Source organism: Panthera onca, chromosome C1 (assembly GCF_046562875.1).
Source record: "Panthera onca isolate mPanOnc1 chromosome C1, mPanOnc1 haplotype 2, whole genome shotgun sequence".
Classification (NCBI taxonomy): domain Eukaryota; kingdom Metazoa; phylum Chordata; class Mammalia; order Carnivora; family Felidae; genus Panthera; species Panthera onca.
Window position 1 is genome coordinate 207,792,005 of NC_138346.1, and position 27,762 is coordinate 207,819,766.

At 55.8% G+C, this 27,762-nt stretch overlaps 1 protein-coding gene and 1 long non-coding RNA gene across 3 annotated transcripts in view; one reads left to right on the top strand and one right to left on the bottom strand.

The window, feature by feature from the left end:
• Window positions 1-3,439: 3,439 nt before the first annotated feature.
• LOC144617292 (uncharacterized) lies at window positions 3,440-4,690 on the bottom strand. Its single transcript, XR_013557699.1, has 2 exons — window positions 4,504-4,690; window positions 3,440-3,677 (listed from the first exon to the last, which is right to left on the bottom strand). It is a non-coding gene; the product is annotated as an uncharacterized LOC144617292 (long non-coding RNA).
• A 154-nt stretch (window positions 4,691-4,844) lies between these two features.
• Window positions 4,845-27,762, top strand: part of IFFO2 (intermediate filament family orphan 2) — a 50,992-nt gene continuing 28,074 nt past the window's right edge. The window contains exon 1 of one of the 2 annotated variants that reach the window (XM_060623366.3): window positions 4,845-5,827. In XM_060623366.3, the coding sequence (XP_060479349.1) occupies window positions 5,163-5,827 (665 nt within the window). In that variant the 5' untranslated portion in view covers window positions 4,845-5,162. The remainder of the gene's footprint in view (window positions 5,828-27,762) is intronic. The other variant, XM_060623365.3, reaches the window with a different exon arrangement.

Consider the following 27,762-nt stretch of genomic DNA (forward strand, 5'->3'; position numbering starts at 1 on the left):
CGACTTCAGCTCAGTCGTGATCTCACAGTTCCTGAGTTTGAGCCCCATGTCGGGCTCTGTGCTGACAGCCGGGATCTTGGAGACTGCTTCGGCTTCTGTGTCTCCTTCTCTCTCTGCCCCTTCCCCCACTCACGCTCCCTCTCTGTTTCTCAAAAATAAACGTTAAAATAAATTAACAAAAATAAAAAGAGATTGTCAATAACAAGGAATGATCCACGAGGGCTATGTATTTTATGTTTCCATTTATATGAAATGACCGGAAAAGGCCAGTCCACAGAGACAGGAGGTAGATCAGCGGTGGCCTCAGCAGGGGGTGGAAACAGGGAATACCAGTAAGAGGGCACCAGGGATCTTACTGGGAGAGATGAAATATTCTAAAACAGATTCATAGTGATGGTCACGCAGCTTGGTAAGGTTAGTAAAATCCATTGAAATGGGCAAATGATATAAGTAAACTATGGCTGGATGGTTGTAAAACCAAGAACTGTAGTTAAAGTGAGAAAAATCTGACATTTATTGAGCGCCTACTCTGCACCTGACGGGAGTTTTCTCTCGTATTAACAGCACATTTGCTTGCCTGAACTCATCTCTGTGAAGCACCTATTATGTGCTGGGCATCATGCCCGGATGTTGGGCTATAGGGAATTTGACTTGTTCCTGGCTCAAGGTTGTTGACCCGGAGGGTGCTGGGAGGACAGAGGTTTTGTGCATGAGGTTGGAATCTGAAGGATGAGGGATAGTTACCAGGTGAAATGCCAAAGGAATGGGGTGGGGAGAATGAAGTTGTTTGTCCATTCATTTATCAGTTCATTCATTCATTCATTCAGCAACTGCTTATTGAGAGCCTGTCAGGTGTCCCCAGCACTTTGACAGGGCAGGCAAGGTGGCTGTGACAAGGAGGCAGAGACTATAAAAAGGGCCCCGTGGGTGAAGTTATGCCCATCCTCACTGAGGAGAAAACCGATCCTAATTCAGAGAGTGGAGGCTGGCATCCCTCTTGGGGATATTCCTTTTGTCTGTCTGAGTGATCCCCCCACCCAGCAAAGAGTCACCTGTGTTCTCTCTGGATGATGGATGGCGAGGTGAGGGTGTCCAGGGTTGAACGGATGGAAGCACTGACCTCACTGACAAGCTTGGGGGAGGGCTGAACATTGGACAGAGGGTAGGACCAGAGTTCTAGGCCAGGTTTTGCCACCAATTTTTTTTTCGGGTGACCTGGGGCTAGTCCCTACCCCTCTTTGGACCTTGATGCTATTGTCTGTAAATTGGGAACACTGGACTGGCTTCTTTTCTTTTTTTTAATTAAAAAGAAATTTTTTTAATGTTCTTATTTGTTTTTGAGACAGAGAGAAACAGAGCATGAGCAGGGGAGGGCAGAGAGAGAGGGAGACACAGAATCTGAAGCAGGCTCCAGGCTCTGAGCTGTCGGCACAGAGCCCGATGCAGGACTCGAACTCACAGACTGTGAGATCATGACCTGAGCCGAAGTCAGATGCTTAACCGACTGAGCCACCCAGGTCCCCTCTTTTTTTTTAATTTTTAAAAAATATTGATTCATTTTTGAGAGAGAGAGAGAGAGACAGAGCATGGGCAGGGGAGGGGCAGAGAGAGAGAGAGGGAGACACAGAATCTGAAGCAGGCTCCAGGCTCTGAGCTGTCATCCCAAACTGTGAGATCTTGACCTGAGTCAACCGACTGAGCCACACAGGCACCCCTAGGCTGGCTTCTTTCTGAGCCCCATCTGGCTGACATTGATGACCAAGACTTCTGGCCTGAGAAGTCGCCAGAGCTATAAGGGCTTGTTTTGGTTTCTCTGAAACGTTCTGGTTTTAGCATTGAAAGTCCTGCATCAAGGGGAACCCTGGGTCCTGGGCAAATGAAGACAGTTGGTCACTCTACTGGAAGGACATCAGGTTAGCCTCCTCTCTCATCTTACCCATAAAAAGCAAGACACACATCTCACTTTGGCTCCTTTATGGCCACAGCACCATTTTCTAGCCATTTTGTTTGTACGTATATTTCTACAGCTGAGTTGGAAATCCCTCTGGGTATGATTTCCTCCATTTCCTTCAGATCTTCTGGTTCTCTACTCAGCCACCTCCTCCAGGCCAAGTGTCCCTTCTCGCACCCCTCCCATGCCTCAGGAGGGTCTTTCTGGTAGCCTTCATTAGCTTTCCCGGCATTCCTTAAACTCTTGCCTTCTGACAAGCAGAGAGCCTGTGCTGACGCAAGGGTTCAGTTAATGATCATAGAATGTCTGAATCTCTCTAGCGCCCAGGACAGGGCTGGGTGCCCCTGATACCCCAACTCCAGGACAATGCTGCTGGTAGGACATATTCTTCCCGGAACAGGCTGCAGGGAGCCACTCCCCAGGTGTGGCTTTTTAACCCTTTCCGCTCCACAGGCCCCTTGAGCATCTGGTAAAGCCTATGGACCTCTTTTCAGAATAATTTTGTTTAATTTTATTTTAGAGAGAGAGACAGAGAGACAGAGAGCAGGAGCAGGGGAGAGGGACAGAGGAAGACAGAGGCAGAATCCCAATCAGGCTCCGTGTGCCTGACACAGGGCTTGATCCCATGACCCTGGGATCATGACCTGAGATCAAGACTCAAAATCAAGAGTTGGATGCTCAAACCAACTGAGCCACCCAGAAGCCCTAAGAATACTTAAAAAAAAAAAAATGGCGTTAGGATAATAAAACAATTTTTACTAAAATACAATCACAAAAAATTTGAACCAGTTTGTGATATAGTGCTTCTTCACTAACACACCAATAAGATTTAGTGGTGGGTCTACTATGATCTTCATTTCAGAGTTGTGGTAGCTTAAATCATATTTTGAAATATGTACAGTAACTATAATATCGATATGAAAAGATCTTTGACTTCCCTTAGTGACAAATCACAGGGACTTCTACCGGTTCCCTGCACTCACGGTCAAAGAAGATGCTAAATACCATTTAGAGATTAATGAAAATAAAGATATAACTTATGCCCATCCCAGTGTCATGAATTCTATCCACAGCCTCCTTGGGGAGGGGGTCTCAAACTCCTGCTTTAAGGCCAAGGGGTCTTGATTCTTTCGATTAGATAAACAAAATCACCAAGAGCTGAGAGAACAGAGCGAAGAAAACTGACCACGCTGGGTTGGGTGAAGCAGAGAGAGGTTTCAAGACAGGTGAGTTTCGGTGCGGAGTGTTGTCAAGGTGAGACCATTTTGGCAGGGAGCAAGGAGCTGCGGTTGAGGGAAGGAAACGTGGGGAGGGTCTTTGCTCTTATGACCAAATCAAAAGCAGCAGATTAACACAACAGCCACAACCTCATCCCGGAACAAGCCCACGCCGCCTTTGTGTCTCTTTTGTCGCTGAGGACACCAAACCATTGTCCCTGTAAGACAGGGTACCTGCCCTCAAGCTTACGCACGAGACAAAACACAAAAGTTAATGAGACAAAATTAAATTGCAATTCAAAAAATGCAGCTGGAAGAATCTGGAACATGCCACATGTCTGGTACACAGTGCAAGCCACAGGCGTTCAAAGGTGTGGGCCACCTCCCCTCTGAGGTTTATGGAGAGGATCAAGTGGGAAAATGCACAGGAGCCCAGCAGGGTAGGATTGCCGGTTACAGCAGGCGCTTTTGGGGATGGCTTGTTGTTCCTCTGGTCTCAGCGATCTTCTCTGTAAAATGGAGATAATAACTAAGTTTGGCACCTGACATATAGGAAGCACTCAATAAGGGGAGCCATTATTAGCATTAAGAAAATGATGACAGATATTTGCAAACTAGTTCAAGAGACAGCAGGAGGCTGGAGAGCTTGTTCTTTAGGGTGGTAGAAAAGACTGAATGAATTGAATTCTCGGGTTGGCTCCGCCCTTCACACTGGTTCCACCCCCTTGCTGCCCCCTAAACAGTTGGATGAAATGCACCCCAGGCGTGGGGCCCCCTGCATCTCTGCGCGCGAGTGTGCAGAGGTGGAAAGGTGGTCTCGTTCAGGGCCGGAAACAGCAGCAGCCCAAGGCTGAGCTTTCGGATGTCATTTTCCGGGAGGGTCTTCGCTCAGTCTCCCCCCCCACCTCCGCCGTCCCCCACTCGGCTGGGCTCCCCAGTGGACCCGGGGACCAGCAGCTCGCCAGTGCCCAGGTCGATCTTCAGACGACGAACTCGCGCCCATAGGCGGGGGCAAGCGGTGCAGAAGCCCGCCCTGGTCCACCGCGTGGGGTACGTGCCAGCGGAAGCGCTGCCTTATCCTGGGAAGGTCGATCTAGGCCGCCCCAAGTTGGAGTGGGGGTGGGGGGCGGATGCACCTTCGTACCCTATGGTTCCCCAGCCCTTCCGGGACACCCCGTGGTTATTTGGGGCCGGGGGAATCCGAGTAGGGAGCCGGAGCGGAGCCTCCTTGTGAGAGGATGTGGGGGCAGGGGCGCTCTAACAGGGAAACGTGCGCTGCGCCGGCTGCCGGCCCCTTTAAGGGGCCGGGCTGGCTCTGCGGCGGTTCCAGCTAACCGCGGGCCTGGTGCAGCTCTGCGGTCCGTGTCCCCAGGCAAAGAATCGGAGCCGGGCCGGGCGGCGGGACTCGGCGCGGGAGAGGGCGTGGTCCAGCCGGGAGCCAGGCGGAGCCAGAGCTGCAGACAGCCGGTCCACCCAGCCCAGAAAGCAGCCTAGAGCGGGGGTGGGCGGAGCCACCGCCTCCTGGGCGGGGCCCGGCGCTGCGGGCCTCGGGGGCGGGGCCTCGGTCTCGGGGAGCGCCGCAGAGGGAGGCGGGGTGGGCGGGGCGAGGGCAGGGGCGGGGCCTATGTCTGCAGTGGGCGGGGCCCGCCGCAGAGGGGCAGTGCCGGCCGAGAGTCCTCTGCGCGCCGCTGCCGCGGAGCCTCCACACCGACTCTGACAGCCGCGGAGCTGGGACCCGCGACCCTCGCCACCTCACGCAGCCTTCGCGGCCTCCACCGCGGCCCCGAGTCCAGTCCCTCGCCTCGGCGCCCACATCCGGGGGGCGGTCCGGCCGCCGTCGCTGCGGAGGCCGCATCTGGCGCGCATCTGGAACCGCCCGGCCGGCCGCGCTGGAGCCCGCGCCCGCCCTGGCCCGGCCGCGCCGGGAGCCCTGCCCGGAGCTGGAGCCGCATCTGGAGCCGCGGGCCCGGGGCCCTGAGCCGCGCAGCCGGCGCATGGTGAACTCGCTGCTGTTCGGGGAGATGGCCTTGGCCTTCGGCTGCCCGCCGGGCGGCGGCGGCGGGAGCTGCCCCGGCGGGGGCGGCGGCGGCGGCGGGGCCGGGCCGGGGCCGTCGCCTGTGACGGCGGCGCTGCGGGACGACTTGGGCTCCAACATCCACCTCCTGAAGGGGCTCAACGTGCGCTTCCGCTGCTTCCTGGCCAAGGTGCACGAGCTGGAGCGGCGCAACCGGCTGCTGGAGAAGCAGCTGGAACAGCAGCAGAGCGAGCGCGAGCGGCGGCTGCGCTACAAGACCTTCTCCCGCGAGCAGGCCGTGCAGACCGGGCCCGAGCTTCTGCGGCCGCCCGCAGCCGGCGCCGGGCTCGGCAGCGGCAGCGGCGCGGCGGCCGGCGCCAACGCCAACGCCGTGGCCCTGGGCGGCCTGCCCCCCGGCGGCGGCTCGCACCCGCAGCACTACGGCCGCCTGCCCGGGACCATCTGGAGCTACACGCAGGTGCGGCGCACGGGCGGCGGCGGCGTGGAGACGGTGCAGGGCCCCGGCGTGTCGTGGGTGCATCCCGACGGCGTGGGCGTGCAGATCGACACCATCACGCCGGAGATACGCGCGCTCTACAACGTGCTGGCCAAGGTGAAGCGCGAGCGCGACGAGTACAAGCGGAGGTGAGTGCAGACTGCCCTTCCCCCGCGCAGCTCCCGGGGAGGGGGCGTCCAGGTCCCGAAGGCCGCGGAATGCGTGCGTTGGGGAGGGGCCGGGGGCGGCCAGCTGGTCCTAGCAGGTGGGCTGGGAGCTGTGTTTGCCTGGCGCCCTACACGCGCTTGGAAAACTCAGTTATCTAGTTCCAAGAATGGGGGCTGGCGCTGACTACCATAGGGGACACCTCGGCGCTGTCATTGGTCGAGGCAGGTTGCTTTCTAGGTGACATAATAACCACTGGTGTTTTAGGTGATCTCATTTAATCCTCACGCCGACGCAGAGTGTAAAGCATTCTTATCCCCGATTTGTAGATGAGGAAACTGAGGCACAGGGATGCAAGTGACTTGCCTAGGGTGACTTGGCTGATAGTGGTGAAACCAGGATTTGAACGACTAGTGAATTGAAAGACTTTTGGCTAGTTTGCTGCTCTAGGTATTTTCCAAGGCTGTAGGGGGTGGGCTCCTCTCCCTCTGCGGGTGAAAAGAAAAAACTCAACCAAACTACTGTTTTGTTCCTTGAATTAAATGAGACCATATGTTTGAAAATGGGTAGGTTTGTCCCTACCCACTAGGGCCGGAGTCTGCCATTTTGCTCTGGCTCTGCAAGGTCCAGGTGGCGGGGCCTACATCAGACTGGCCACCAGCTTTTAAAAATGCCTCTCTTCATCCCTCTTCTCCCCACCCCACTACTGTCCTGGCTTACTGAGCCCCAACAGACTCAGCCCTAAAGGCCCACAGGAGGCGAGGACCTTGGGCTGAAAACTAGACATTGAAGGGACCCAGACCACCATCTCTGGCTAGTGTGGGGGGCACACTGCCTGCAGGACCAGCCTGCACATTCCTGCCCAGTCCCGATTCCCCAGCTGGGACACTGACACTGCTTCCTGCTTGCCTGCAGCCTGGCCTACAGGACTGATGGCTCAGCTTTCCAATAAGAGGAGAGGGGTCTGTCTGTAGCTTCTCAGGCCTGGGTGGGGGCAGGGCCCTCTGCTGTCCCCGGCATGGGCAGCTCTCCACATTGGGAGCCTCTGTTTGGAGCATGTTGCGAGAAGGATCTTTCCTTCTACTCCTTGAGTCCTGGGGCTCGCATAGGTCTGCCCAGGGAGCTAGGTGTGGGTCTCCTTCCTTTTCCTCCACTGGGCTGGATTCAAATGCCGGTTCCATCACCCGCCAGGGAGACTGTTGAACCATTTGGAAGCCTGTTTGCTCATTTAGAGAGACTGGCGTAATACAATCTACCCAGGGTTGCAGAAGGGGAGAAGTAATCCGTTGATGTTGAAGACGAGAGACTGTGTCAGGCCAGCGTGGAGCAGAGGCCCAAGTCTCAGGTCTGTCTCAGGCAGGGCCTGACTCTCAGCGGGGAGGTCTGACACCCCGTTGGGGGAACGAGCTCCTCTCCCGGGCTGGTCTTCTCTTGAGGACTTGAGAATGGCCTGGTGGCCCGCCATGGCCAGGGGAAGGCTACCTCTGCCTCTGTGGGCAGCTTCGCCGGGGTGGGGTAGGGGAACAGGCACTTGCTCTCGATGGTGAAACATGGAGGGCTGGGCCCTTCTGTCTGCCACTGTTGATTGTGTCGTCATGCCCCAGGCTTGTGCCGTGTTTGTTTTATTGTGTGTGCTTTTTTGGACCGGGCGACTAAGGAGATGGAAAAACCGTGTCCAATCTCAAAGGGAGATAGGTTGGCGTTGAGCAATGCTCTGTTCAAGTTGCACCCAGGGCGTGGGGTGTGATGTCAGCCTCTGGCGTTGGCCTGGAATGAGATGGCCACTGCTGAGGCAGGTGGAGTGTGGGTGCCTTCCTCCCACCTTCTGGGCTGCACAAGCACCTTCCCTTCCTCCATTTTTTTTTTGTGAACCGGGGAGGCGCATCTTTTCTGAAGTTGATTCGGGGCTCAAGTTTTTGGATTTTTCCAAAGCAAGTATACTCCCTTCTGTGGGACTCAGCTTCCCTATCTGTAAAGTGAGGGGTGAGTGGGTTAGAACCATGCTCTCTGAAGCCTCATGCTTCCTTAGAGATGCTATTGGGGGGGGGGGGGCGGTCCTTGAATATTACATGAGACTTAATATTTTAAATTATATTAAAATGTTAAATATGGTTCTAAACATGTGCTCACTTGAAAACATTTTTTTTTCACATTTATTTATTTTTGAGCGGGGGGAGGAGGGGCAGAGAGAGAGGAAGACACACAATCCGATGCAGGCTCCGGGTTCCGAGCTGCCAGCCCAGAGCCCAACGCGGGGCCTGAAGTCACGAACAGTGAGATCATGACCTGAGCCGAAGTCGGGTGCTTAACCCACTGAGCCACCCAGGCGCCCCAACATGTGCTCACTTTTTAAGTTCACGTTAACTCCTTGAAGTCCACTGACACACTAAGGTATTAGTAGTTGGCCTCAAGTTAGAGCCACCCTCCTGCCTTCTCTATTTGTCTGAAGAGTACTCTGACATTGCAGAGCAAACCGCTAAAAACCATTCCCATTTGTAGCTACTTATCTGTGTGAGTCAGGATTTTCGTGAAACTCTGCAGCCAAAACTGGAAACAGAATTAAATGGAAAGTGGTGCTGTCATCTGTAGTCCCCGTTCTAAGTGTTAATGAATCAAAATAGCCTCGCCAACTTCACTGATTGAATTCAGAATGGTTATATTTGAAATATCTATATTTGAACTTACAATATAAATGTATACAAGTAGCATTCTGTTTTTACCTGTTTCTGTATTTGGGTTTCTCATAAGAATTTTCTCTTGGGAGGAGGGCAGGCATCTGAACCACTTAAAAAAAAAAGTTAGGGGTGCCTGGGTGGCTCTTAGGCGTCCGACTCTGCATTGGTCATGGTCATGATCTCATGGCTCTTGAGACTGAGCCCCGTCTCAGTTGAGGCTCTGTGCTGCAGAGGCTGCTTGGGATTCTCTCTCTCTCTCTCTCTCTCTCTCTCTCTCTCTGCCCCTACCTCTGCTCTCTCTCTCTCTCTCTCTCTCAAAATAAATAAACTTAAAAAAAAATTACAAAACCACCGGGCTAGATGATCTCAGAAGGTCTTGACAAAATATAATCTTGCATTAGAACTCCCGGCCCACTTCTGGGCCCCTGTCCATGAGAGAAGGCACAGTCTGAGGGATGGGACCACGGGGTTTGCTTGCACTGTTGGCCACTGAAGCCTTTACATCCTTTCGGGATGTCTAGCATGGAGCCCCAAGCCGTGAGCACTGGAAGGCACCTGTGCCAGGAAAGAAAAGGTTCCCGGGTTTCCTCTGGTCCCCCCCAGAGGAATGGCAGTTAATCGCCATTCCCACCCAGCCCAGGCAACACGGATCTGCTTTCTGTTTCTATAGATTTGCCTCTTCTGGACACTTCATAGAAATGGAATCATACCATAGATTGTCTTTTGTGTCTGGCTTCTTTCACTCAGTGTTTTTGAGGTACATCCATGTTGTAGCAAATTCCAAGAGTACCTTCCTTTAGATTGGCGAGTAACGTTCTACCGTACGGACAGACCACATTTTGTTTATTCGCTCACCTCTGTAGTCGGCAGACTTTAAACACAAAGAGTCACTTGTGAACCGCCTCAGATCATCTCATGTGCCATCGGTGGTATAGGAGCCATGCTTTGGAAACGCGCAACCCAAACCACAGCCCCTGGCCTGTTCGCTACGGTTTTTAGTTTCCCTTTGGTCCAACCAGCTCTGAGCTCTTTACCGTGAAATGTGGTTGCCGAAACTGTAACGCCAACAAGGTTGTCAAGCATTGATTTGGAAACCAAAACAAACATCTCTGCCCTGTCACCACCCAGTGCCACCAAAATACCCTGTTCTGAGTTTGCAGGCTGGGGGCTTTTCCCTGGACATTCCTGCTGAATCTATCTGAACTTTAAACACGTGGGGGTTTTTTTGCATCACATCCAGGAGACCCAGACTCCAGGTCTGGCTCCGCTACTAGGCGCTGTGTGACCTTGGGCCAATTGCTGCCCTCTCTGAGCCTTAGGCCCTCCACCTTTACAGGAGGGGGTTTCCCTTCTAATTCACTCTACACTTTGGTCTGTGACTCCAAGGGGTCCGGGTCAGGGCCCTTCCTGCCTCATGGGATGGCAGTCCTGGCGTCCCCCTCTCCTGTCCCAGGCCCAGTGTGGTTTGGAACTGTCTGGTTTCCTTCCCTCCCCGCTGCAGGTCGCTAAGTGTCTGTGCCTCTGACTCAAGTCAGCATGAGGGGCTTGGTTTGTTTTAACCTGGTGTTTGGGTGATCTGAGCTTCCCTTAAGAGTCAGGAAGGGACCACAGTGATCATTGGATCCTGATGGTTCCCACATGGGCCCTCTGGATCCCCGGAGCCTTGGGGCAATTCTGGGGACAGTGAGCGGGGGTGCCGAGCACCTGGGGTTTGGCTTTCATCAACCACAGAAGCTCCATTTCCGTGAGCTGTCATATTGATCTTCTGAGGAGGATTCAATTGGAAAACCGGGCTCTACGGCTTAGAAAAAACAAAAAAGAGAAATTGCTGATTCAGCTGAGTTACTTTCATTTTTGAGGTGGGGAAACTGAGGCCCAGAGGGAGCTGACCCACAAAGCTGAGTTGGGAAGCCTGCTGTCCAAAGCTTTCCCCATCACGCTGAGGTGATGCCCACATCATCTGCCCGGGGCTGGGTGTTGGGAGAGTTCTCTCCACCTTTCTGTGTCTGCCGTTAGGCATTTTTTAAAAAGCTACTTTCAGGGATGGGAGGGACTTTTGTCACAGCTATTTCTGATCATGAGCCGGAAGGGGCTGGGCTGGGGGCCTGAATGAAGGGCTCCAAGAAGGGCTGGTGGGTGAGCCAGCTGGAGTGTCCCCTGCCTTTTCCCATCACGCCCTGGAAGGCCCTTGAGCAGGTGTTTGCTGGCCCTTGAGTGCCCCAAAGCCAGAAGACTGCCCAGAAAGCTGGTTGGAAGGTTTCGTTCCCTGCCACTTCTGTTATTTCTGAAGCTGCCACCGATATGGATTCTTTATTTCTGGTTTTTCCGGGAGGCAGCCTGGGATGGTGGAAAGAAGGTTGAAATCCCAGCTCTGCCACTTTCTGTGTGACTATGGGCAATTGCTTAACCTCTCTGAGCTGCCTGAGCCACCGCTTTCTGTGAAAGAGGGGGAGTAATGTTGCTCCCCTAGGAATCGGGGAGGAATAAATGAGCCCCAGTGACAAAGCACCTGGGGCTCAGTAGGTTCCGGGTTGGTCCCCTCTCTGACCTCCCGCGCAATGTCTGTTCCCTTCATTTCACAGGGCTTTCCCGGCACAATGCTGGACCGCCCAGCACACCCATTTCAGGACGCGTCGCAGCTCTCTGTCCCGTGGAAGGCGCCAGACATGGTGTTGGGGGAGGAGGGAAAAAGGGCTACTTCTTTGTCCAGCATCTAAGGAGGGTGTTCTTCCTACTCTTAGCGGTTGATTTGTGCCTCCGGAAATCTCTGGCCACCCCCCTCCCACCCCCCGCCCTTTCTTCTAACCTTCATTGAAAGAAACACACAAACCCCCTCCATCCAGCTTCTGGGTATCCTAGAGTCTCTTGGCTGTGCCGGCATTCTCTTTGGGAACACAGTTGGGAGGGATTTTCAGAGCCTCAAGCCAGAGGGAGGGGAATGAGGTCCCAGAAAAGAAAGGGAAGCAGGAAGCCTGGAGACAGCTGACGCTGAAGATTCCTTCCCTGAGGAATGTGGGGCGGGGCTTTTGCCTTGGCCACCGGATGCGAGGCCCCTGCCCCCCTCCCCCGCCCCAGTGCACACACGCATACACACACACACACACACACACACACACACACACACACACACGGACTCACACGCTCTCAGTCTCTGTAGGCTCTTGGCCCGCATCCGCACACGTGTCGGCATTTGAAGGACACAGAAGGGTAGACCCAGAATCTGAACGTGCTCTTTGCCGCAAGGAGATGCGTTGACTTCTAGGGGCATCGATTTAAACGGTGCCATGTGTCCACGATACCGGAGGCTGTGGACTTTGCAGTTGGAGTCCTGGCTTTTGATCACATCGGGGAAGCGAAGCCCGGCTGGTGTTCTGCTTGTTTCCCATGTCATGGATGGCTGAAGGCCTGGGACAGGGGAGGAGACGCTGTCGTCTCCTCGGCTCAGGACCGGGATGCATTGGTTTTCCTTGACTTTCTTCTATCAGGCGTTCCTGAGCGCCCACGACCTCTCCCGTCACGGCACACCATACCCTGAATCACAATTGCCTGGGATGTCTGCTCCCCCACAGACTGGAAGCTTGTGGGGGCCGGTTCCAGGTCTGTGTACTGGCCGAGCCCAACCCGGGTCTGGCCAGAGTCCATGCTGAGCAAGCGTTTTGCGGTGAGGGAGGGCCCTGCGCCTGGCCGCTGTGTGGTGATAGGCCCCCGGTGCGGCCAGGGGACACAAGGCCCAGATGACGCTGGTGGCCACCACAGACTATATATCTGGGATCTCGCAGCTCGTGGAGGGAAGGGGCTGGTTTGGAGTCGGGAGACCCGCGCTCCCGGCCCCACGCGTCAGTTGGACCATATTTGAATGGCACCCATCCCCCGGTGCTAGATGCTGGGCTCCTGGCGCAGGGGTTGAAAGCTGAGTGACATCGGCCTAGTCACTTTGCCTCTCTGGGTCTTTCTCCTCATCGCTATGCCGAGGTTGTGGGGCCGGGTGAATGGGCTCACGCAGCTCCAGCCCTGTCTAAATGAAGTTCTGTAAGAGTTCCACGGCAGGATTTCACGGGGCAGAAACGTGGGTGCCCTGAGAAGTGAGTGGTGCCGGCTTTGTGGGCCGAAGTCAAGAGCCAGGCCGGAGGCTGGGGGGAGGGCGGTCAGCGTCCCCGCCAGCGGCCTCTGGGTGTCATGTAACCTATGGGCATTGCGGGTTGCGCGGGCCAGACGGGAGACTGGTGAGGATTGGTGAGGCTGCCGCCTGCCCGCCAGAGCCGTGCCCGCCCACCTTCAGGGGGCACGGGGCATTCGGCTTCCTGGGCAGGATGTGGTTTCTCGCCCTAGTTCCTGATACAAGAGAGGGTAGTTGTCACCCAGCAGTAAACCTGGTGAAGGCCTCTGGTTCCCTCAAGGGGCTGTGGCCTGGCCGAGTCCCCTGGCGGGTGGCAAGGGGGCGGCCAGAGCCCCGTGGAGTCCGGGTCATGGTCCCGGCTTGGCTGTGCTGTGATCCGAGCTTCCGGTTGTCCGCCGGGGAAGGGGGGCGGTGGGAGGATGGGCTGGCCCAGGACACTGCCAATCCTGGTCTCTCTGTAACTTTGTTGGAGTGGTTTCAGATCCGCACACCATTTAATCTTTGGCACCTCAGTTTGTCACTCCATAAAATGGAGTTTTCTCACGAGTCCTGCTTTCCAGGGTTGCTGTAAAAATCAACCCAAATACGGAGTGTAGAACGTTCTGAAAGAGGTTTAAAAAATAAGCCATAATGACTTAATAGCCTCCGCTGATTGAGCAACTATTATGTGCTAGGCTCTGTAATGAGGTCTTTATTTTTTAAAATTCAAACAAAAATTTCATTTTAGAGAAAGAGCGAGTGGGGGAGAGGGACAGAGGGAGAGAGAGAGAATCCTAAGCAGACTCCATGCTTGGCACAGAGCCCCACGCGGGGCTCAATCCCACGACCCCGGGATGGTGACCCGAGCCAAAACCGAGAGTCGGATGCTTAAGCAACAGACCACCCAGGTGCCCCTGTGATGGCTTCTTTAAATAAGTGAGAGTTCGTTACTAGACAACCCCAAGAGCTGAGAATTAATTATGCCCATTTGGCAGGTGAGAGGTTCTGACAGGTGAGGCAGTTGTGGCAAGTCCCGTCTGCATCTCTAGACCCCGAGTTCAGCGTTCTTCCTCGGGGCGGACGGGCTGGCCAGGTTCCTGCCGCCCTGGGGAAGGCTGGTCCGGGGTGAGGAGGCAGGCTGAGGCGTGGGGTCTCCCCAGCGCCTGTCACAATATTGCCACCACGGGTGGCAGAACAGAAGGCGGCTGCTGTGCCGGGAAGTCTTCCCGCTCCCACTTGACGGTAGTTATTTCTCAAGAAGCCAGTGAGTCACCGGCAATGGCAGGCAGATGAGCCTCCCAGGCCACCGTCGAGGGCGGCCTAGCCCCCCTGCTCTTTGGAGGTGATCCTGGTTGGGGACTGGACTCTGGGCAGGGAGCAGTTACTGGTCAGCCACAGAGGCTGGCACAGTGGAGCCGGTGGGCCTGGCAGGGGGAGGAGCGGGGGGGTCAGGGGGCACGTATTATCACCTGTCTGGAACTTTCCCCTGCTCTGATTTAAACCTTGTGCCATCTCTGCAGAGGGAAACCCAGGCTCAGGGCACAAGAGTAACTCACTCTAAACCACACAGCAAAGCCAGGGGCTGGATGTGGGTCTCAGAGAAGAAGTTAACGCTCCTTTGATCGTACCCGGCACCTACACCCTCCCAGGGCAAGGGCCAGGGTTTCTCGTCACTTGGTGACAAGCAGGAGAGAGCAGCCGGCACTCTGGTGACTGCAGGGAAACGGGCCTCCGCCCTGGGCTTGGGTCTCCCTAACTTTTGCTTTCGGTTGGTTCCATAAACTTTGCCTGGGTACAGGGAACTTGTGACAGTCACTCCGTGCCTCGCGTTGGGGAAGATGAGCCCGCTGGGTGTGGGTGTTTGAGAAACTGAGGTTTTGTTCTCCTGACCGTGGCTGGGCACCCACTGTGTGCCAGGCCCCCGTGCTGGGCACTGGGGGGAAGCAGACGTAGCCGGGATCTCAGAGTCTGGGGACACAGGCAAATGTGACGATGCCACCTGACATGCACCCGCTCAGATAGTACCTGTGCATAGTAAGGGCACAATAAATATTAATTCATTAATTAAACAAATATTTATCTACCATTTACTCTTTGTCAAGCTGCATTCAAAGCGGTTTATAAACCTTTGGTTCATGTGCCTCATCCTAACCCGATGCATTAGGTGCTGTCATTAGCCCCGTTTTACAGGATGGAACTGAGCTGCAGAGACGTTGAGGGACCTGAGCCCAGACACAGGTAGCAGGTGGGAAGCCAGGATGTCAACCCAGGAAGTCAGGCTCCAGATTCAACCTTCTATGCTGTCTCCACGAAGGGACATGTGCCCACTGCAAGTAGCTTCCATGCTCTGAGCCTCAGTTGTCACTCCTGTGAAATGGGGACAGTACCTCTGACCTCCCTGGGCTGTTTGGAAGGTTAAATGAAGTGATGTCTGCGGAAACACTTTATAAACTGTCGAGTGTTCGCTCTGGGGGCGTGGGGGGATGATTAGAAGCCTGGGTCCTGCCTACACACTCTGCCCTTTCCTCCCCAGCTTCCCAGGCAGCCTGGGGCTCCTCGAGGCCCCAGGAGATGTCCCATCCTTCCCTTGCCTTTGCATTCACGCCCCCACTGGATCCCCGAGACGGGCCGTGATGTTGATGTTGGACAGAAGCCCGCAAAACGAGATAGCTCGGGGAAGGGCGCTTGTGTGGCACTTGGAAGCTGGGAGGAGAGGAAGTGGGAGAGTTTCTGCTGCACATCAGCCATGTGAACTTGAGAGAGTCCTTTGCTCCTCTGAGAAGTGGGGACAGTCCTGTGCGTGGGTGGCAGGGAAAGCCAGTGGGATGGTGGTGTTCGGATGCTGGCAGCCGCCGTCGTTGTTATTAAATGAGGCTGGGGGTCCTGGGGAAAGGAGCAGGGGCGGGGGTCGGAGGGCAGTTGGACCCCGGCCTGGGCAGGAGCCCCTCCGCTCGGCTGCCCCGGGCGGGGGCTGTCTCGGAGCTCTCTCTGAGATGCCTGCTGAGTGCATTCTGGCCGGCCTGCCTGCGTGCTCCGACTTTGGGATGCGCCCGGTTCACACAGCCCCCCGCTCATCTGCTGCGTGATGGAGAGACGCCCCCGCAGTGGAGACACTGCCTTCTGCCCTCTTAATTGGCCATTTTTATTACTTGGGTTATTTAAGACGGTACTTGGCTGGCTGCCGCCTGTTTGCCGTCTTGGGGGAGGGGAAGACTGCTGGTCTAAGTGGACCTTGTGAAATTCCCCGGCAGACAGGCTCCTCTCAGGGCAGGGTCGGTACATCTTCCCAGGGCCTCTCAGCACCTCCTTTTTGCCCCTGTGGTAATGGGCAGAAGGCCATGTTGGGGCGGTGGGTGGGGAGGCTGACTGCAATAGCTTATTGCAAAGTCAGACCACAGGACCAGAGAGCCTTGGAGCTCTGGGTGGGACCCTGCAGTGCCCGAAACCCAGGGGTTCTGGAAGGCACCCGAGCCAGGTTAGGGCCAGTCAAGGAAGGCTTCCCGGAGGAGATGTTGCCTGAGTTGTGTCTCGGTGGTCCAGTAAGAGTGGAAGAGAAGGGAAGGGTGTTTCAGGTAGAGGGAACAGCTTGGTCAAAGGCCTGGTGGCGAGGTTGCCATGCCAACGTGCGGGCCTGGCCTGCCTGCTCACTCTTCTTCCCCTTCTCACCCTCCCTCCCTCCTCCTGGCCTTCTTGGCTCTCTTTCTTCCATTTTGCTGCCTCTCATCCTCCCTCCTGTCCCGCTTTCCCTCGTTCTTGTTTGGGTCTTTAGTCCTTATGGCTGTTTTTTTTCACCTTCCCATCCCCCCCACATCTGAGGCAGGGCAGGGCTGTGAGGGGGCCTTGTTCCCTGTCCCTCTGCCCACCCAATGCCAGCCCGCTGCGGGGGGCTCTTTGTCTGCTGCCGGGGCTTTGTGAGCCTTTGTGTGTGCACGCGTGTGTCTGGGAGCCTTGGTCTACACCCTGCAGACTGGGAGCCCCCGGGGTCAGGACCCTGCCTTTGGCCACCCCAGTCCCTTTGTACCACCCCTTGTACATCATCGTTGGGGGCAGGGGAGGCTCCCTGGCGAGAGTGATAGCTGTTGGGTCTTGGAGGTCAATGCTGGTCATGGGAGACCTCGGCCCCCAGCCCCCATCAGAGATGAGCCTAGGATTAGACATGGGTAGGGGTGCGGGGGCCGGGAGGCTAGGCTGTTCACCTTACCTCCCCGGCCTGACCACCCTGCCTGCCCCTGCTCCCTCACACCTGTGACTTCATCTTACCCCTGCTGGGCCCAGAGGGCTTGAGGGGCTGTCCGAGCTCAGTCAGTCCATCCGGATCCTGCTTCCGGGCAGCATCATTCCCCTGTCGTTGCGGGTGAGTAGATGTGCTCTGTGTCTTTTGAAAAAAGACCTTCTGAGAGTTCGTCCCTCAGTGATTTATGTTTTCCTCTCCCCCCGCCACTCACATACCCATGACTGTTTCCAGATGAGAAAGCTCAGGCCCAGAGAAGCAGAGCAGCTCCCTTGAGGTCACACAGCAGAGTAGGGTTTCCTTTGAAACCCTGAGCTAAGGGATCCTTCTGGGGTCTGATGGCCATTTAAGGAGGGGTTTTGAAAACTGCCGAGGATGGAGCTCTTAGGGTGAAGAGGCCTCAGAGCCTCAAGTGGAGTCTGCAGAACCCGAACCCCGCCCCCCAGCCAGCATCCAGGTGCCTGTGCCGTGGATGAGCTTCTGCGCCTACAGAAGAGACTCTGAGGTCCTGGTGGGTTTGTCACCTTGTAACAAAAGGCCCTCCCCTGGCCTCAGGCCAGCAGCCTTGGGTTGTTGACCGACTGATTGACCATCCTCGTCTTCCACCGTGTGCTCTGCTGTGTCATTTCTCTGTGCCTCAGTTTCCTCTTGTGTAAATGGGATGATGACACACCCTCCCCCCCCCCCCCCCCGCCCCCGCATTGTTTTCGATAAGCCTTACCCAGTGAGGACCAGTCCCATCCTCTTTCCTCTGAGGTGGGCCCCAGAGTGCGAAGTTCGGAGAACTTTGCCTTGAAGGCTGGAGTTGTGTGAACCTGAAAGGCGGGTCCCCAGCCCCACAGAGATCCCCGGTCTGGGGCTGTGGCTGACAAATCGCACTTTTGGATTTGTACTATTTTTTTTTTAAGTTTATTTATTTATTTTGACAGAAAGAGCACGAGCAGGGTAGGGGCAGAGAGAGGGGGAGAGGGAGAATCCCAAGCAGGCTCTGCACCATCAGCAGAGAGCCTGACACGGGTCTCGAACTCAACAAACCATGAGATCATGACCTGAGCCGAAATCAAGAGTCAGATGCTGAACCGACTGAGCCACCCAAGTGCCCGGGATTTGTGCGTTTTTTTATGGAGAGTCTTCATACTCTGTTGCGATTGGCTTTCCACTTGCCTTCGGAGAAAATACTAACATTTAAAACCCCAGGACTTAGCCCAGCGGAGGTTCTAGCTCAGCAGGCTACTGCCAAGTTCAGGGGACGTCCCCCAACTCATAGGTTGTTCCTCTCCGTGCCCTAAGGCGTAATAAATACACGGGCTTTCACTTAGGTGGGGCTCTGACCCTGAGCAAGGCCACCCGGAGCCTCCACTCTCTCATCTATAAAATGGGGATGCCATCCTGAGCTCAAGGTGTCGTAAGGAGGGTCCGGTGGAGTCGTGCATGCCAGGTGTTCAGCGTGGTGCTGAGCCCTCAGCTGTTACCGCTCTGTCCCATCTGTCCGAGCGTCCCCAGCCCCCAGGCCCCATACAGTAAGAAGTGCCTACTCCCTCCCTCTTCCGGCTACAGGCTGGCCTTTTGTGTTCAGGGCACTTCCTTTCCCCAGCAGAGCCGCCTGCCTGACCAGCAAGGAGGAGGTCACATCCCCAGCAGATTGTCAGCGCAGGGTCAGTGGTAGGGCAAGACCTAGCATTCAAGGCTGTGGCTTCCAGTGGCCTTGCTGCATGGGAGAGTGTGTCCCTGTTCCTGCCGCCTGGGGGGTGGGGCCCTCTAAGTCCCAGACTCCTTGTATGGATGTGGAGGCAGCCTCAGGAGGTCCCATCCCTGGCCTGAGGTCTCACTGCTCAGGAAGCAGGGGCAGAGCTGGGATCTGAACCTGGGTCTGGCGGACCCTCCCGGAGGACTGTTCGCCACACACACAGGGTCCGTGTTCCAGGCTGAGCAGTGGGCCGCGTGTTCCTGGCCCTCACCCTTGGGGGGAGGGGAAGGGGGCAGCTCTTCCTCCTTCTGGGCCTCTCTAACGCCATGGGAGGATGGCTTCTGGGTTCTGGTCCAGCCCCCAGTTTGCCTCTATGAGGCCTTGTGGGTGAAGTGTGCGTTCCCAGACCTTGGGCAGAGAGGTGACGTCGAAGGCCGCGTTCTCATTGTTTTTCCAGGGTTGACGTCAGGGCAACTGGTTTAGAATTTCGTCTCTGGGACAAAGGCTGCTCTGTGCCTTCTGCCTGCTTTAAGCCCAGGCACATCACCCCCCACCCCCCAAGGTGGGAAAGGAGATGGAACGATTTCAGGGCACAGGCAGAGAAGCCCTGGGAGGCTTGGCTTGCCTTCAGCTCCTCCAAGAAGGAAGCCAGGGTCTCATTATCCCATAATACTCAGCTCGCCGTTTCCCAAGAGCCTCTCTCGTACCTGATGCAGTCCTAAACTTCATGGACATGTTCTCTTGAAATCACTGCACTCTTGAAGGGTGGCTGCCGTCATGCCCATTGTACAGATGAGGAAACAGAGTCTTGGCAGGTGAAGTGACCTGCTCCTTGGAATAGCTAGAAAGTGGCAGAGCTGGCGTGTGAACTGGGGTCTCCGCGGCTTAAAAGATCACCCTCCACTGGGTTCCACCGCTGTTGAGTCTCATTTCAAACCCAGCTTCGAGAGCACACTTCCGAAAGCCAAGATACCCGGGGGGAAGGCTGGAACAGATAAATCTCATGGCTTTGGGGATCCAGAGCGTCTGTCCTCAAGATTCAGAGCTGGGCCACCGTGCTGGGAGTGTGTGCTGCATATGTAAGTATGCATGGGTAGGTATGTGCACGCGTACGTATAAGATAGAGAAGACGATTGGGTGCTGGAGGGTCTATAGTTGTGCGAATGTGATTCCAAGGAGGCCTTGTGGGCAAGGGTAAGGAATCATCCCCGCGGACGTCTAGGACCTTCTGTTCCTCTTTTTCAGGAATGATCCCACTTGATCATCCATCCATCCACCCATCTATCCATCTATCCTTCATCCATCCATTCATCCATCCATCCATCCATCCATCCACCCATCCACCCATCTATCCATCTATCCATCCACCCACCATTTCCATCCACCCATCCATCCATCCATCCTTCATCCATTCATCCATCCATCCTTCATCCACCCACCCATCCATCCATCCATCCATCCATACACCCATCTATGCATCCACCCACCATTTCCATCCACCCATCCATCCATCATCCATCCATCCATCCACCCATCCACCCATCTATCCATCCACCCATCTATCCATCCACCCACCATTTCCATCCACCCATCCATCCATCATCCATCCATCCATCCATTCATCCATCCATTCATCCATCCATCCATCCACCCATCTATCCATCCACCCACCATTTCCATCCACCCATCCATCCATCCATCCTTCATCCATTCATCCATCCATCCATCCACCCATCCATCCATCATCCATCCATCCATCCATCCACCCATCCACCCATCTATCCATCCACCCACCATTTCCATCCACCCATCCATCCATCATCCATCCATCCACCCATCTATCCATCCACCCATCTATCCATCCACCCACCATTTCCATCCACCCATCCATCCATCATCCATCCATCCATCCATCCACCCATCCACCCATCTATCCATCCACCCATCTATCCATCCACCCACCATTTCCATCCACCCATCCATCCATCATCCATCCATCCATCCATTCATCCATCCATTCATCCATCCATCCATCCACCCATCTATGCATCCACCCACCATTTCCATCCACCCACCCATCCATCCATCCATCCATCCACCCATCCACCCATCCACCCATCTATCCATCCACCCACCATTTCCATCCACCCATCCATCCATCCATCCACCCATCCACCCATCTGTCCATCCACCCACCATTTCCATCCACCCATCCATCCATCCATCCATCCATCCATCCATCCATCTGTTTTCACGGCCCCTGTACTCAGGCCCTGAGCCTGGGCCCTGGTGATGATGCTGCATGGACCACACGGGCAGACTCTTGTTCCTAGTTGAGCTTGCCAAATGACTCTTAAATCAGAGCTGCAAGAGTCCTGACAGATGTTTAGCTTCTCCCTCAACACACATCAGAGAGGGGCAGTGACTTGCCCCAGGTGGCACAGCAACTCGGTGGCAGAGCTAGGTCTCACAGCCAGGTGTGTGGCCCCCGGCCCCACGTTCTCGCCTCTCGGCCACGCTAAGACTCCACTTCTGGCTGGCAGCCCTCTCACCCAGCCCTTGCCTCTTCGCCTATTTTGATGTGTTCTTGGGCTTTGCTGGAGTCCTCTGCAGCCTCTGTCCTGAGAGACACCCGGAGATGCCTGCTGGACCAGTGTGCAGGTCCTAAGCTGGAGCTGAGCCTGGCCATGCTCGGCCCTGAGATGATGCCCTGTCTGGAACACCAGTTGGCCGGGCACCCGTGTGCAGAGACCCTGAGGCCCTGCTTTACTTCTTGTAGACGCCAGCTTGCTGTCCCCGGGGGTCTCCAGAGGTTATCTGTTCCTCCTTCCACCTTGAGGTTAGGACCTTTGCAAATCCTGCTTAGAGACCTTATTGCCTGGGAAGGTCATTCCAGAGCCTTCCCCTGGAAGTGCTTTCTAGCTCTTTCCATCGGAAAATGCTTCCTGGCCTCTAGCCATAATCCCATAGGCTGCATCATCTTGTGTAGCCTTCCATGGAGTAGGGGAATGGGTGGGCAACCACCGCCTGGGGAAGACGGCTCCACTCCCCTCTGAGCCCCTAAGCTCGCCCTCTTCCCTTCTAAAGTTCCCCTTGACTCCTGCGTGCTTGTTAGGGCATGCTGTTTGTGTGGAAAGGATCTGGCCAGTCCCTTTGGGTCCCCACCAGTTCCTGGGAGGGAGGCACATGCCTTCTTCTGGAGTCATGGAACCCTCTGAGCTGGAAGTAGACTTGGAACCCAGGGTCACCCTGGCCCCATCTTTCCTGATGGGGAAACTGAGGCCCACAGAGGTTGAGCAACATGACTATGGCCATTCAGCCAGCCTGGTGGAGTTGGGTCTCCTTGTTCACAGGGCCGTGCTGATTCTGAGGTTTGGGCCGGGGAGTGGGTTTTCCAGCCCGATAAAGGTAGCTGGTGGCCTTCTAGCCCCACATGGGTGTCCTGGAAGCAAAGCAGCCCGGTCCACGGGGCTCCCCAGCCAGGAATCAGTCCCTCCCCTGCTTGTCCTCTGGGATGGCACATTCCTGGCGATCCAGGCCTGCCCTCAGAGCCCAGCGGCCTCACCTCCCCCCCTCCTACCTGCCCCAAGGCTCCCTCTCACCCTGCTGCCTCCCGGACTCCCTTTTGGCTCTGGGGGAGGCCACTTATCTCCAAGGGCAGGAAGCCTGAATATACAGAAGTTGCCAAGGGGATGCCAACTCCTGTGGCTGGGGCAGGAAGGGGTTAAGCATTTCTGCCTGCTGGGGCTGGACACCCAGCTGGTGTCCTGGCCCCCGAGGCCAACCAGGCCATCTGGCTTGACAGAAGCCACACCACCGTGTTCCATCTGTCCCAAAGCAAAGTCACCAGGAGGAGGCCGCCTGCTGCCTTTGTGGGCTTGCAGGGGTGGGCGTGCACTCGGCTGTCTGTCCCCAGGAAGCCGGGCCTGTTGGGAAAGGGCCTACCACTGGGCAGGCTGCCCTGGGGTTTCCCAGAGGCAAGAGGAGGGAGATCCTGAGCTCCCGGGGGTGGTCAGAGCTTCCTCTTGCAGATGGGTCCAGAGAGGTGCTAGGACAGGCCCAGGGTCATGCAGTGACTCAGTGTAGGCAGCCGGGACTTGTACCCAGGCCTTCTCGCGGCTGTGCCTCAGGGCGGCCGCTCACAAACAGATTTATCCAGTGAATACCAGTTGAGGGCCTACTATGTGCCGGGCACTTGGGAGACTCTGGATACCAGACGGCACCCCCATCCCAGGGTGGGGAAGGGGGAGCCCAGAGGACAACCCCCCTGCAGGGAAGAATGGCATGACTCAGCCAAGCCCAGGACCCTGGACCTGAAGCCACCCCCAGCAACTGGAAGCGGGTCCCCCTCGCTAAGATGACGCTTAGTGTTCCTAATCTTGTACAATCCCCACAACCCAGGAGGTAGGAACTGTTGCTGTCCCATTTCACGGATGAGGAAACTGAGGCTCAGAAAGAGGTGAAGTCACTTTTACTAGGTCACCAGCTTGGGAAGTGGCTGAGTCTGTCTGTCTGATGACAAAGTACTTGAGGTAAGGGACGAGGGAGCTGTGTGAGTGGCCTCATCCCTTCCCCCCGGCTGCTCCTGCTTGTCTGTCTGTCTTGGACCATCTCCTTTTCTGGCTTCTTGCTCAGTCCGGGCTGGGGGTTGTGTGGCGGGGGGGCCACGTCTCAGGGAGAAGAGAGGCCCCAGCGGGGCTTGAGCCTGAGAAGAGACGCCATGCTGGTTCTGTGGCAGGATCCGGGCAGTGCTTGGGGGCCCCCTTGGGACGATCTCTGGGTTTTAAAAGACTCCCTGCCCATTGGAGGGTGCTGGAGGCTGGGCCGGGCCTACAGGAACCTCACTTCAGGGGCCACACAGCCAGGGCCACGCCGGGCTCCGTGTGGCAGGTCAGCGGGGGAGCCTTAGCGCTTTGCTCTTGGGGTTTGGAGGCGTTGCGACTCAGGGTCCGTTCTGAGCCCTGGAGGCTGACGTACACGCTTCCTGACCCCTCTTCCTCCTCTTATGAGGCCAGCTGGCACAGAGAAAGGAGCCAAGGCTTTGGGATGTGAGAGACTGTGTTCCAATCCAGCATCGGTCACACCATCAGGGGAGCAGAGGCAGGTGAGCCGGGTGTCATGAACTTGGGCTCTGAGGCCAGACGGCCTGGATTCAAGTCCCGGCTCTGCCACTTTCGAACTCTGTGACCTTGCGCAAGTTGCCACCCTTCCCTGGGCCTCAGTTTCCTCATCTGTAAGATGGGCGTCATGATGGCATCTACCTCCTAAGCCAGTTGTGAGGACTGAAGGAGTTAACAGTGCTCATCACAGATACCACTTCACGGCGTTGGCTGTTGTGATTATGTGACGCTGGATAAGTCGCCTCCTCTCTGTGAGCCTCAGCTTCCCTGTCAGCAGAATGGGGACGAGGAATCTCGAGGCTCCAGTCAGGTCTCTGCCGGAAGCCTTCCTGTCGCAGCAGGTTCTCTGTCCTCTGAGAGTGGTGCCCCAGCACCAAGGATGGGTGGGTGGGATACTGTGTGTGTGTGTGTGTGTGTGTGTGTGTGTGTGTGTGTGTGTGTGTGTGTTTTGGGTGTCCCGGTGCCTTCCTCACTGGCTGGGCCCGCATGATGGCAGGAGGCTGGTATTAAGCAGTGAGTCTGTCCCCTTGAGCTGTGTTGAGTCACTAATCCCTCTCTTGGCGCAGACAGTCGCCGACTAATCACCTGTCCGGCCATGCTTGGAGCCTTCCCGGCCAGTTGTGGGGATTAGGATGCTGCACACTCGGGCAGTGCCTGCCCCGGCCCATTCTCAGTTACACAAGCCCCGCGTGTAATTAGCTTCCTGGGTCCTTGTCACCCTTCCCTCCTTCCTCCCCGGTGATTTGCTCAGGAATGTCCTCCTCCCCTTACCGTGGTGTGGCGGGAAGCACATGGGCTCTGCGTTCCAGTCCCTGCTCTGCTGCCGCCTGGCTGTGTGACCTTGGGCACGTCACGTCACCTCTCTGAGCTTCAGCCTTCCCACTGACAAACGGCCCGGGCTCCTGCACATCCCCTTCGGACATCCTGGGATCCCGTGTTCTGAGATTTTCTTTTTTCCACACACGGAGCCCGCTGTGTTTGCCTGCCCTCATATAACCCAGGTGGGGGTCATTCGCCCCCATTTCACAGATGAGGAGACCAAGGCCTAGGGAGGGGACTTGCTCAAGGCTGCAGGGCCTTGGTTTAAATCCGGGGTGGGCTGTGTGCCCCCTCCTTCCCGGCGGGCTCCCCTTGGCTTTGATCCCTTATTTGTGCAGGCTGCACATTTGTTAAGGGAAACTTGGAATCCGAGGCAGGGAGCCCACGCCTGCTTGGGTGCATAAGTGCTCCCAGTGAATGATGTGGCTTTGATGGGGAGGTTACACTGAGCTGCGGACCCACAGTGCCTTGCATTTACCTGCCGGGCGGCACAGTCACTTGGAATAAACAACGGGAGACCCAAAGTGCACATTAGGTTTCCAAAATAGCCTTGGGAGTTGCTGTTTTCCCTCAGAGCTGTAAACATATCTCTGGGTGGGGCCTCCCCAGCCTCCTGGGCACAGACCCCACCCCACACCCCCACCCTGCCGGGCCTCCTGCTTTTTGGCCTGGGTGCCCAGAACCCCTGCTGGCTTCTGGAGTTGAGCGACAGCGAGAGCCCCGGGGTCTGAGAGCTGCTAAGAGCGCCTGATGTTGGGGATGGGATGGGGGGAGCGTCTCTGGGGGCTTGGCCAGGCCTGAGCAGAGAGACAAAGCCCTGGGGATAGAGGGCTGTGAACTCACCTTCCCGTCATCAGTCCCATGGGAGGCGGGCCTGGGTGACCAGGTGACAGAAGAGGATGACTGGAGGAGAGTAACAGAGCTGGCAGGGAGTGTGGAGGTTGGGGAAACCGAGGCTGATGGGGAGGGGCAGGCCGGGAGGTCATGCCCAAGGCCGCACAGTGGATCAGGGCTGCACTGACTCTGGCTTGGATGTCCTAGGAAAGGCCCTGAAGGTGACGCTCGAGGCACCTGTTCTCCAGGAAACGTGTATCTGGTGCCTGCTGTGTTCCAGGCTCCGTGCTGGGCTCCGGAGTTGCAGCCGGGAGCCAGGGGTGGTGGGCCTGGCCTTGCAAGAGTTGAGTTCAGTAGGGAGACCGGCCGGGGAACAGATAACCTCAGTAGCAAGTGAGTGAAGCCTTTGGAGTACAGAAGTAGGGTGCTAGACCTTGACAGGGAAGGCTTCCTGGGGGAGGAGGAGGAGGCAGATAAATTAGGTCCTGAAGTTGGTATAAGATGAGGAGGAGAGAGAGGTATGACCCGGGGGGGGGGGGGGGGGGGAAGGGCGTGTAGAACAGAGCCTTCTAGACAGAGTGTGCAGCACACGCATTGGAGGTGTAAGGCAGCTTGGCACACCTGGGGCGGGGGCACCACGGGGGATGCTGTTTTATCTTGCCCCAGGCTAGCACGAGCCACCTGCTCCAGGGTTCATCAACCTCCACGCTTTTGGAAGAGAGGTGTCGGGCCCACTGCTCAGATGAGCCCGATCTCCCAACACTTTGCTCCCTGGGGAGGGCGGGGTGCCACCCCAGTGAGGGTGAGGAAGGGCGGTATTCATGGCGGGGTCCTCTTCCACCAGCCTTTTGATCGGTGGGAAAACGGAGGCACAAAACAGTGTTGCTGCGCGAACTAGGGTGGGGACCCCGGGACCCTGCTCTTCCTGGGCTCCCTGAGCAGCCGTCCAGTCTCCAGCAGCTGCTGAACCCCGCAGGAGTATGCCCTTGTCACACACAGCACTTCAGAGGGGCACTAAAGCCTTTTCTGCACCCTTGACCCAGCCACTCGCTCCGCTGGGACAACTGGACAGATATGCAAATGTGTGTATGTACCAGGATGTTCTTTGCAGTGTTGTTTAGATTGGTAGGACTTGGGAATGACAGTGAGGGACCTGTGAGATCAGCGGTGGCACGGCCACCTGCCATGTGACCTGCCCAGAAGGATGCTTGCCGTACATTAAGCGGAGAAAGCACGCTTGAACGCCGCAGACAGTCTCATCCCATTTTCGCTTTTATTTATTTTTTTATTTTTATTTTTTTAAATTTGTTTAATGTTTTATTTATTTTTGAGACAGAGAGAGACAGAGCGTGAGCAGGGGAGGGTCAGAGAGAGAGGGAGACACAGAATCAGAAGCAGGCTCCAGGCTCTGAGCTGTCAGCACAGAGCCTGACGTGGGGCTTGAACTCACAAACTGCGAGATTATGACCTGAGCTGAAGTCCGACGCTCAACGGACTGAGCCACCCAGGCGCCCCGCCATTTTCGCTTTTAAAAGATACACTCTCATAAGGAAGCACTGAGAAGCGTGAAGGTGATTCTCTTGGAGAGGGGGGATTGGGTGGGGTTTTAATGGTTTTGTTTCACTTGCCTGATTTCTTGTGTAATCCTTGTGAAATACGCATGCAGCGTAAAACAAAGGGAAAGTGAGCAGGTATTTTTGTCTCTTAAAAGTCTGAGTGGTTTTGATTTTTTGGCTAACTGACACATTACATCATTCAAAATTTAAAAAGATGCAAGAGAGGAAACTCTCACACAGGCTGCAACATGGGGGAGCCTCCAGGACATTATGTTTAATAATTAGTGAAATAAGCCAGTCACAAAAGGGTAAATACTGTAGGGTTCCACTTATGTGAGATCCCTAGAATAGTCCATTTCATAGAGACAGAAAGTAGCAAGGTGGGCACCAGGGGCTGGGGGAGGAGGGCATGGGGAGTTAGTATTTGATGGGTGCGGAGTTTCTGCTTTGCATGGTGAAGGGTTCCAGAGATGGACAGTGGTGATGGGTGCACGATGGTGTGAACGTGCTCAATGCCACTGAGAGGTACACTTAAAGATGGTTATGGCGGAAGGGAGCGCCTGGGTGGCTCAGTCAGTTGAGCATCCGAGTCTTGGTTTCGGCTCAGGTCATGATCTCACGGTTCGTGAGTTTAAGCCTTGCATCGGGTTCTGCACTGAAAGCATGGAGCCTGCTTGGGATTCTCTCTCTCTCTCTCTCTCTCTCTCTCTCTCTCTCTCTCTCTCTCTCTCCTCCCCCCCCGCCTCTCTCTCTCGCTCTCTCTCAAAGAATAAGTAAACATTAAAAAAGTTAAAAAATGGTTATGATGGTAAATTTTGTATTTGTATCTTATTATTGACTTAAAAAAAAAAGGAACAGCAGGAAACAGAGTGACAAGCCTCCCTCCCACCCCTGTCCCCCA